At 52.1% G+C, this 11,622-nt stretch overlaps 1 protein-coding gene across 1 annotated transcript; it reads right to left on the minus strand.

Annotated features, from left to right (window-relative positions):
- Positions 1-7,319: 7,319 nt before the first annotated feature.
- Fgf19 (fibroblast growth factor 19) lies at positions 7,320-10,680 on the minus strand. The gene is made up of 3 exons (XM_059249489.1): positions 10,428-10,680; positions 10,136-10,239; positions 7,320-7,613 (listed from the first exon to the last, which is right to left on the minus strand). Exons 1-3 carry the CDS (start codon positions 10,678-10,680, stop codon positions 7,320-7,322), a joined length of 651 nt encoding a protein of 216 aa, XP_059105472.1.
- Between the last annotated feature and the right edge of the window lie 942 nt (positions 10,681-11,622).

Raw genomic sequence — 11,622 nt, forward strand, 5'->3', positions numbered from 1 at the left:
TCATTCTCTGAACCATCTCCTCCCTCTCCCTCCTCCCCCCTTTTCCTCTCTCCCATCTCTTTCATCCCAGGCTGGCCTGGAACTCCTGATGTAGCCAAGGGTGACCTTGGATGCCCCAGTGAGTGCAGGGATCACACCACCACACTTGGTTTCTGTGGTGCAGGGATCCACTGCAGGACTTCATGCAGGGACCCCTCCCTCTTCATGGCCTGTTGGTCTCCTCGCACAGCCTCCCACGGCAGAGGAGTTCTGGGGAATACAACTCAGCCCATTGTCCTCTGGAGACACTGCTGGGGATCCATCCCAGGCCCTCACTCCCACTACAGGGCCTACTCCGCACTCCAGGGCCCTCTTTGTTGTTGTTGTTGTTGTTTTGCTTGTTTTTGTTTTTTAATTTAGAGCTAGGCGATAGTGGCTCACACCTTTAATCCCAGCACTTGGAAGGCAGCGAATTCTGTGAGTTCAAAGTCAGCCTGGTCTACAGAGCAAGTTCCAGGACAGCCAAGGCTACACAGAGAAACCCTGTTTCAAAACAAAACAAAACAAAAAACAACAACAACAAAAAAAACATACCACGGGGGTTCTGTTATTACATTTAATTTTTTAAATTTATAGCCAGGCAGTGGTGGCGCTCACCTTTAATCCCAGCACCTGGGAGACAGAGGCAGGTGAATCTCTGTGAGTTTGAAGCCAGCCTGGTCTACAGAGCTAGCTCTAGCTCTAGAACAGACAGGCCTACACAGAGAAACCCTGTCTTGAAAAAGCAAAAAAAAAAAAAAAAAAAAAAAAAAAAGTTATTTTATTTTATTCTTTATTTACTTTGAGACAGAATCTCTCTACATAACCCTGCCTGTCCTGGAACTCACTCTGTAGACCAGCTTGGCCTAGAACTCACAGAGATCCATTCTCACACATATTTGACTTTCTAGCCTGTTCTTAGTTACCCCTCCCCCATCGCCTTTCCAGCACTCCCCTCTGGCTGCTTCCCAGTTAGGCCTTCCTCCAGTGCTTGCTAGTGTGTGTGTGTGTGTGTGTGTGTGTGTGTGTGTGTAACATGTACACATGTGTGTGTGTGTGTGTGTGTGTGTAACATGTACACATGTGTGTGTGTGTGTGTGTGTGTGTGTGTGTGTGTGTGTAACATGTACACATGTGGGTGTGGAGGCCCGAGGCTGGTGTTAGGAACCTCCAACATTCTTCCACTTAATTCTTTGAGGCAGTCTCTCACTTAAACCCAGAGCTCACCGATATGGCTAGTCTCCCTAACAGGATTGCTCTGGGGAGCAGAGACTGGGATCCTAGGTGGGTGCCACCCTCACCCCATAAATATGTGGGCACTGAGATCCAGTCTTCACGCCTCTGACCAGTGCTTTAACCACTGAGCCATCCCCCAGACCTTTCCTTTTTTTTTTTTCAGGTCGCACGAATTCCATTTTCTTCCTCCTCATGCTCCTTCAGGATCTCTCTGTCCTCTCGTGACCCCCTGTCTGGTGTTATGACACACAGACACATACACTCATAGAAATACATACACAAAACTTTTCTTATTTTTAAAAGATTTTTAAAAAGTTATGTGTATGGGTGTTTTGCTTGCATGTATGTATGCGCATCACATGCATGCAGTGCCTGAGGAGGCCAGTAGAGGGTGTCAGATCCCACAGAACTGGAGTACAGTTGTGAGTCACCCTGTGGGTGCTGGGAACCGAACCTGGATCCTCTTCAAGAGCAACCGGTGCTCTTAACTGCTGAGCAGTCTCTCCAGCCTTCACGTATATACGTTTAAATCTGGATTCTGTGTATGAGAGAGAACATGCAATGCTCGCCTTTCTGAGTCTGGTTTTGATTTTAAGCATTTCATGTATTTATTTTGTATGCATACACACATATGGAAGTCAGAGGGCACCTTCCAGGAATCAGCTGTCTTCTACCATGTGGGATCCAGGGATAAAACTCAGTCGTCTGGCTTGGTGGCAAGCCCCTTTACTAGCTGAGTCCTCTTGCTGGCCGGAGTCTGTCCTATTTCTTTTAACATGATGGTCTTTAGTTTGCTCTTTTCCTGCAACACTCCCCCACCCCCCTTTCAGGTCCTTTTAAAATGGTTTTGAAAAAAGAAATGCAGAAAAGGGTGGTAGAGAAAGAATTCTTCCACCTCCTTATCCCCAGAGGCAAATTCTTACCTGTTTCTTTTTTTTTTTTTTTACAAGATGCCCCGGATAGAACCCAGAGCCTCTCACCGCTGAGACCCATCCCCGGCTCCTCTGTTTCTTATGCCTTCTTTTGCCAACGTTCCCTGCATTGGGTGGGTGTATGTGATGTACGATTGTGACCATCCTTTCATGTAGACATGCTCGTATCTGCTCCTTTTACTGTGCAGCACACTGTGAGACTGTACCCATGAGGCTGGGCAGTCACCAGAGAGGCGAGCCTCAAACCTCTGTGACTCTGTGTAGCTGCCTGAAGTTTGCTCCCCAGTCACTCACTGTATCCACTGCAGGTCTAGGGGTGACGCTCCACATGGTTGTACAGGAACCCTGAGGGAGGTGGCGGATGCAGGGCCACCAGACATTGCAACATACTCCAGGAGCGAGGTGTGAAGAGAACATGTCTGGGGAAGGGGCTGGAGCTAACAGTTCAATGATGAGCATGGACAGGCTCGTGAGGCTCTGGGTTCTATCTCCAGCCCAGACAACATCAAAAACTCACACATCACCAGGAATGGTGGTGCATGGAGGGAGGCGGGAGGATCTCTGTGAGTTTGAGCCCAGCCTAGTGTACACAAGTGAGTTCCAGGACAGCCAGGACTACACAGAGAAACCCTGTCTCCAAACAAAAACAACACGCAGCTCTGTGTCTGGGGTTCTTTGTCAGTTACTTACAGATGGACTCATATGTATGGAGACCAACGGTGTCCTCCGCCCCTCAGCCCTCCACTTCAACCGAGGTGAGGATACTCTCCGCTCTTGCTCCACAGCCTGCAAATACTTCCCTGGGTGTTGCTGACAGGTGCCATTTTGCTCTTTTAGGTGGGGACCGTAGCTCAGTGGCAAAGCTCTTGCCGCTTGTTCATGAGGTCCTGGGTTTGACTCCCCAACACCACCACAAAATTTTTTTATTTATTGGACTTGCTTTTTTATTAATGGTATGTATTTGTGTGCCTGCATATGGTTGTATGGACACTTGTGCAGGTGGTCAAAGGGGCCAAAGGCCTTGGATCTCCTGGAACTGGAGTTCCAGGCCACTGTGACCCGCCGTGTGGGTGCTGGGAATGGAACCTGGGTCCTCTGCAAGAGAAGCCAGTGTTCTTAACTGATGAGCCATCTCTGCAGCCTCAAGATTTTGTTTTTTTAAACATAAATGTTACCTTCTCATCAAGCTAACATTATGTAGTATGCAGCCTGAGTCCATGTAAATCAGTCTCTACAAGGCACATGCCTGAAGCTGCGTAGCAAGGCCCCTATCTGTCATCCCAGGCCTCTGGCTGTGATGATCCCAGGCCTCTGGCTGTCATCCCAGTGCCTAGGTGAAGCAGAAGGCTAGAGAATTGGAGGCCAGTCTGAGGACTGGAGACCCTCTGAAAAGAACCCCGACCACTGCCCAAGACACTAGGTCCCATCACTAGCATCAACTTAAAAAGTTTAAATGTAGCCAAAAGAGACGGTTCAGTGATTAAGAACACTTGCTGCTCTTGCAGGGGACCCAGGTCCAGTCTCAGGACTCACAGGATGGCTCTCAACTATCTATACCTCTAGGGGATCCTATACTCTTTTCTGGCTTCCATGGGCACTGTGTGCATGTGGTGTGCTGATATATACCTAGACAAAACATACATATACATAAAATAATAGTGAGACCTTGCCTCAGAACAACAATAAACACCAAATCACGAGCCAAGGAGTATAAGCATACACAGCAGAAGTGTTGACAAGCAATGATGAAATCCCTTGAAACAAATGGAAATGTGGAAAACCTCTGTAAAAAAAAAACACCAAGTTGCTGGGTGGTGGTCAAGCATGTCTTTAATCCCAGCACTCAGGAGGCAGAAGCAGGCAGATCTCTGTGAGTTCAAGGCCAGCCTGGTCTACAGAGCGAGCTCCAGAACCCTGTTTTGAAAAAACAAAAGCAAAAGCACCAGGTGGAAGGTGTGACAGACACAACAGGCAATGCTGGTTACCGACACCCTGCAGAGCCTCTCACCGCCACCAAGTCGCTGTCACACAGCCTTTGTTGTGGGGGAGGGGAGCCCAAGTCTGAGGAAGGAAAAAACACAGCCCCAGTTTCCGTAATGACTATTTACAATGCGGATCCCTTTCATGGTCTCTCAGCCACAGGGACACCCCCTCCACATCGGTTCTGCCACACCTGCCCAGGGTGGCAGCAGCAGATCCCACTGGTGAGGCTCTCCACCCGCAACTCAACTAGGCTTCGGCCCCGCCGACCACAAGTTCGGTGCCCAACCATGACCCCTCTTCCCGGGTTTCCACTAATTTGGTCTATCAACCAGCAGACTATGTATTTATTTTGATTTTTTTTTTTTTTAAGTTTTACTTATTTATTATGTATACAGTGTTCTGCCTGCATGTATACCTACTCCCCAGAAGAGGGCACCAGATCTCACTATAGACAGTTGTGAGCCACCATGTGGTTGCTGGGAATAGAACTCAGGACCTCTGGAGGGACAGCCAGTGCTCTTAACCTCTGAGCCATCTCTCCAGCTCTCTTATTTTGATTTTTTTTTTTTTTTTTTTTTTTGAGACAGGGTCTCAATATGTATCTCTGGCTGTCCTGGAACTCACTCTGTAGTCCAGGCTGGCCGCAAATTCACAGAGATCTGCTTGCATCTGCCTCCCAAGGGCTAGGATTAGAGGTGTGGGCCACCCATGCTCAGACTGTTTATTATAAAGGACACAGATGCAGGGATCCAGGGTGGAGAGAAGGTTCTGTGCTTCCCAGAACTCCCAGGTAGCTGCCTGAGCTACAAGTTCAGAACCTTCCAGAAGTTTCTCTGACCCCAGTGCTAAAGATGGCTATGGAGACTTCATGAAATAGGCATAATGGGTTGGATCACCCGCCTTGGTGTCAAACATCAGTCCCTCAGCCTCCCCGAAGTCGGGGTGGGTGGGCCTCATCCAGGGTGAGGGTGAGGGATTCCAGCTCAGGAAGTCTATTAGCATACCAAAAGACGCATCTTTTCCAGGATTCCCGGGATGTCAGAAGCTGTCTGGCAGGAAATGGGGACCAGGACAAAATACATAGCTCAGCAGTGTCACACACAGCCAGGCCCCTTTCCATCTCTGGCTCCAATTCCCCGGCCGCTCAGCCCTTCCCCATCCCGGCTTTCTCCTTTCTGGTCCCTGGAAGCTTTTCTAGAGTCAGTTCCTAATCTAGACGAAGTAAATCAGAGCTGGGGGTGACTCCAGTGCTCAGAGGGGCTGAAGGTCTGAGCACTTTGTTTCCCTTGGGGACGCCACTCACCTCTGCTTCTCTCAGAGTCCCTAGGGGACAAGGACTGGCAAAGCCCTCAGCTGCCCCCTCAGAGCCACCCTGCTCCTGCCCCTCCTCCAGCAATCAGAATTGACTCTCACTGTTCTTGAACCCGCCACCTGAGTGCACACGGCCATATGGCCGTCTCCATCATCACCCTGCCCTGCTTCCTTGATCCATTTGTTAATAGCAGACAGGACAGACATCAGGACCCAGGCATAATGCCAGGTTCCCTCTGCCCTTGATACTGAACATAAAGAATCAGGATTCTGGTGACATCCTCACTCTCCAAGACATAAACACACACACACACACACACACACACACACACACACACACACATATATTGTGTGTATACATACATATTGTAGCTGGGTATGGTGGCACACGCCTCTAATTCTAGTACTAGGGAGGCAAAGGCAGGTGGATTTCTGTGAGTTCGAGGCCAGCCTGATCGAGTCCCAGGACAGCCAGAGCTGTATAATAGAGAAACTTTGTCCCATAAAGACCAAAAAATAAAAGGGGATGTAATTTTTCAACAAGCCTCCCCGACGCTACCAACCAGTGTGTCCCCCAATAACAAAAGCCGATAGTGAGGCTTTCTGACTTAACAATATTGTGTTGTCCTGGTCTGATCTGGTGGTTGGGTATGAGGGATCTGAGAAGCCAGAAAGGAAGCCACCCATTGCCACCAAAGGCACCAGGCCCCCTGTCTAGACAGGGCTGTCACCCAGCCTGTGGCTCTTTAATGCCTCATTTGCATCCCACTTGGAACAGCACACTTCTGATACAAACCAACTCCTTTTTAATGTAGAAAACAAATGTCACGTACATAAATACGATCTGGGGCATAAATAAAGTAAGAAAATGAGACGTATACAAAATAAATTACTTATAAATATCACGCTGCCAAGTAAGTGCTGTGGAAAAGGCTCCACATCCCCCCTGCAGTCGCTGGAAAACTTAGGGCTTCCTAATCTTGTTGTTCATTTGCAAATGAGGGGTGCAGGTTGACACAGGCAGCGGAGGTCACACTGAGCCACACAATGCTTGGTGACCAGGGGTAAGAGCCAGGAGCTGGGGGCAGGAGGGCACAAGTGGATGGCCCGGGAGCTCCGTGCTCTGGGCTTGGAGAGCCCAGGTGAGCTCTGAGAAGGGGAGTGACGTGGGCAGATCCAGGCCCTGGAAATCCGGAGGCACGTGACCAAGTTAAGCTGCTGGGGCACAAATGGCAGCTTTACTACCCACTCAGCTGAGTCCATGCCTGAGCCTGGCTGAGGGTCACTTCCATCTGACATCTAGAAGTGGGGGAAAGGGCAATTAAGTGGTCAGCTGGAATTCTTAATCCCCAAACCACCCTGCAAGGCTCCCAAGGCTTTCCTGGCTGCCCTTCGTTCCAAGTTTGTGACCCCTGTTAGTTCTAGCCAGGGGCACTTGGGGGCAAGTTGAGACCCCACAAGGTCCAGTCAGTCAACACACACTTCAGAGCCCACCTCCTGCACATGGATTTTAAATGACTTCGCACCTTCTGGCTGCCCTGCTGGAAATGTCCAAATTACGTAGATTTGGCTCAAAAATAAGAATGTTTCACAGGAGTAAGTTCCCCATTAGTAGAGGTATTCAAACAGAACTGGAGTAACCTTGCCACAGGTCAGCAGCCACACTAAGTCAGCCCGGATGGCAGCCAGGCAGGTGGTCAATTTAGGTCATGATCAAGTCTAGCCACTAAAACCACCCATGGTCAATGTGAGACTTAGAATATGTACAGCCTCTAGCGCATCTTCCTAAAGGGGAAGTTTGTGGGACACTGGGGTTTTCTTCATCCTGTGAGAACCGCGTCACTTCTGGAAGCTGGGACTCTTCATCTCCATGTCCTCCACCATCCCGAACGGATCCATGCTGTCGGGATCCAGGGGCCGAGAAAACAGTTTGGACTCCAGCTGGTCCCTGGCTTCCAGGAAGGACCGGGGGAACATGGGGATAAATTTTGAGGGTCCTTTGTTCTGGAGCTGTTGCCTGTATTTGGACCTGATGAGGATGATATGGAGGTGGTGCTTCGGGGATTTGTACTGGTTGTAGCCTAAACAGTCCAGTTCCTCCGTGAAGGTGCAGTCTTCTGCCGAGTAACGAATCTTTGGAGACAGAAAAAAGTAGCGGTGAGCATGAGCGCTGAGGCGGTGTCCCGGTCCCACTGCCACCAGTGTGCTTTCCTATCAACTGCCTTAAACACTAGAAAGTCAAGCAAGGTGGTGCTCACCTCTAAGCCCAGGACTTGGGAGGCAGAGGCAAGTGGTCGGTTCAAGGCCAGCCCAGGTTACACGAGACTGTCCCTGTTAGCTTATCCAAGAAGTATTCCAGTACTTTCTCTTGAGACAGAGTCTTACTACAGGTAGCCCTGGCTGGCCTGGAACTCATTATGTAGACTAGGTGAACTCAAAGATTCGCCTGCTTCTGCCTCCTGCGTACAGGGATTAAAGGCATCCATAACCATGCCAGGCCTGGATTTCTGTTTTGAATGTCTCACGTCCCCTAGGCTGACCTTGAACTCCCGATACTCCTGCCTTCACTTCCCAAGTATTGGGATGATTACTGAGCACCACTGTGCTCGAATTACGCAGTGCTCAATTGAGCCCAGGGTTTCGAGCATGCTAGGCAACCACCCCACCAGCTGAGCTCTATTCTCCAGCCCTGGTATGTTTTGAGACTGGGTTTTAACCTCACAGCAATCCTCCTACCTCAACTTCCGGAGGGTTGAGCTGGCAGGTGTGTACCAATTATCCATCCCAGTCTTAGGCTGAGCAATACTCCTGCAGCCACTGGCAGGCAGACCTGGCTTTTAACTATTTACGTCAAAGTCTGGTCGTTATTTGTGAGCTTTGCGAACTCTGTTCCCAGTTTAGTTTTTTTGGGGGGGGTGGGGGTGGGGGGGTGGGGGTAGTAACTGCAGCTTTGTCTGAGCACCCGGGGATAAAGCGAGAGTTCCTGTCTCGACCTGCAGCACAGGAAGCTTTTCTAATGCTGAGGTGGTTGAGTCTCCTACTATTGTGAGTAGAGAAGCCCCCCTCACGGGCAGCTAGCTTGCCAGGATCTGCCTGATAATCCGCAGCCCCTCCCCCACACCTAGGATCGAGCCCGGACCCTGTGGGTGGCCGGAAATGTGTGCTGCAGGAAGCTGTCCCTGGTCCTCATCCTCAATATCGAACATTCCTAGTCCCCAGGATTGAGGGACCAGGGTCAGTCTCCCAAACTGGTGCCACATCCCTTTGGGGAGCCTGGATGGTTCAGTAAACACAAGCTGTTGCTCCTGAGCCTGCCGAGGTCGCTGAACTGCAGGTAGAAGAGCCGTGGCAGATAAGGCTCTGATAACAGGCTAATTCCAAGAACCCACTGGCTCCTGCCCTGGCTGATGGCACGGAGACAGAGCCGCCAGGCAGCAGGGGCTATGTTCCCTGAAAAATGTGAAATGTAGATAAGCACAGGATGTATTTCTCTTGGAGAAATTTTTTAGGGAGAATTGGTCAACCTTTCTGTATATAGGAACGATAGATAGTAGGGCTTCTATTTAAAAAGAGAGGTCAGGGAGAATTTGTGATGGACTATGCCCAATAGATCCGGGGCAGCACTGGGATTGAGGGACAAAGCTCCCATGGGCCTCCCTACCCCATTTTGATTAGGGTAGAATGGGGGTCGAACCTCCCTCCCAGCACCCTCGCCACAAACAGATATCTCAGGAAGACACTGGTGGGAGATTGGTCCAGGCCTGCGGTATCAGCTTTCAGACAGGCATCGGACCCCCTACTTGTAAACCGGTTCCTCTGCAGACCCCTCCCTTCTCTGCAGACCCCTTTCTTTTCTTTGTGGTCTTTTCGTGTAGATAAATAGACCTCAGAGCCACAAAACAATTTTGAGACTCTTAAAGAACAACAAAAACTTTGAGCCCGGTAGCCATCGTTCCCCACAGGGGACCTCCTACCCTGAGTCCCTGCTCCTCCCAGGAGCCCAGGGCTGGATGGGAGGCCTTGGCCAAGGGACCTCACACGGCCTCCTCTTGTACCGCCAGAGGGACGGACGGCTGAGGCTTCTTTGAACTCGCAGTCTTTGTTCCCACAGAGCCCTAGCAGTCATACTTCCAGCCTCCCGGGTTCAGGGGTTACCTGGACCTGGCCAGCCCTCCCCACCCCCATTCCCCCAGGTCCCGAGCAGGTGAGCCCCTCAAGGACGTTCTAAAGTACCCTAGTCCTACATCACTCTGTGTACCTAGGACATAGAAGTTGACTGAAAAAGACACTTCCTTTCTTCTTCTTTTTCTTTTACTTGAGGGAGAGAAAGGAAATCGAGGACCACACACGCAAAGACTGGAGATGAAAAGGGCGGAGGTGGGTTTTCCTGTTCAATATCAAAGGGGCCGAAAGCTGAATGGGGCTCAGCAGCCAGCCGAGCCAGCCTTTGGGAGGATTAGACATGCTCCGCTGGCCTCCTCATTCCCCCGCTACAGCCTGGGGCCATCACTTTCCGCGCGCGCGGAGGGGTGGGCTGGGGGGGAAGTAACATTAGCTTCACTAGCACTAGCTACCTCGCCCTCGAAGTTTGAAAAGACCCAACCAACAGGGACCCAGCGCGGCCTCGAGCATCCCGCCGCGTGGGGGGCACTCACCAGCCCCCGTATCTTGCCGTCAGCGCTCATGCAGAGGTATCGCACGCTGCTGACGTCCTTGATGGCAATCGTCTTCAGAGCGACCGCGCGGAACTCTAGCAAACCTGTGAGCAAGTGAAGGAAGAAGCTGCAGCCGGGACCCAGCAACACGTGGGTAACGGCGGAGCCACACTGCTTCGGCCCTCCCTAGACCCAGTCTGAGAGTCCGGGGGATTTGTTAAGGCTTTGGTAGCACGCCCGCGAGCTCCTGGGGACGTAAGGGACCCGAGGGGACGCGCTGGCAGACACTCACTTCGTTCGTTTTGTTCGTCCTCGCAGTCCACGGAGCCGTCATTCCGGATATTCAGGAAGCAGTTGGAGATGTGGGGACCAGCAGCGTACAGGTGCTGCAGGCGGGTGCTCTTGCCCCAGCCGTAGAGAATGAGCGGCTCTTCATCAGACAGAGCCAGGGATCGCCGAACCAGGGGACGCCCAGCCACGGCCAACCACAGAGTGGCCAGCACCAGGGCTCGGGCCACCGCACGTCCGTTCTGCGTTCTCCACATGGCACCTCGGGAGAGGTCGTGAGGCGCGGCTATAAAGGTGGCGCGGAGACTGCGATGCAGTGAGGACGTGAATGGCAGGCACAGAGCGGCAGGAGCCAACAAGGCAGCCGAGCGCTTGCGGCGCGGGGCGCGCAGCGCTGCTGCTCCGACGGCTCTGTGGCTCTGGGCACGCTACCTTATATACGTTTCGTCCCGCGGGCCCGCGGGTAGGTGACCGTGGCATCAGAGCATTTCTCCTCCTAATTGCATCAAGTCTCCGCCCCCCGCACGCACCCACCCAGGCCCAGCCCAGTGACCCCGCCCAGGCCGGCCAGATCTGCAGGAGGAGGAGCCCCCACTCCCTTTCGCGACCCCGTCCCGGGGAGCAAGTGCTCAGTGTGTAGCGTCCTGGTGTTTATTGAATAGACTGTTTTAATTTTACTATTAATTACTTTGGTCTCCCGGCCCTGGGCTCTCAGAGGGATGCGCTTGGAACCGTCACTAGAGACTGCAAGACGCGTAGAGCTCTGCCTCCTTGGGCCCCAGTTCGAGTCTTGGGCCCTTTCCCTTAGCTTGCCGTCTCATATCCGACCCTTCCACTTTCTCCCGGTCCCAGACCTAGGTCCCCTTTTCCTGGATATTTGCCCTGTACAGTGGAGACGTCGTGGGAACGCACTAGGTGGCGCTTCAGCTCCAGTTTCTCCCTCCACTGTGCTGCCAGTCGCGCTCTGCGCGTCCTCTGCCAGCCTCGCGCGTGGTCTCCCCAAGGCGAGCGTCACTGGGGCTCCGACTTTCGAGGAGGGTGGGCTAGCCAACATGCAGAGGCAGGACAGGCCGTGGGACCCCTCTTGTGTCGGTGGTCAGGCCCCTGTGTCTGCGCGCCGGGGACAGCTGCCTGCCGGTGAGGAGGGGGCCAGCTAGGAGCAACGGTGGACGCTACTGGCGACGGGTCAGGTGGGAGGA

This window comes from Peromyscus eremicus, chromosome 1 (genome assembly GCF_949786415.1).
Source record: "Peromyscus eremicus chromosome 1, PerEre_H2_v1, whole genome shotgun sequence".
In the NCBI taxonomy this organism is placed as follows: domain Eukaryota; kingdom Metazoa; phylum Chordata; class Mammalia; order Rodentia; family Cricetidae; genus Peromyscus; species Peromyscus eremicus.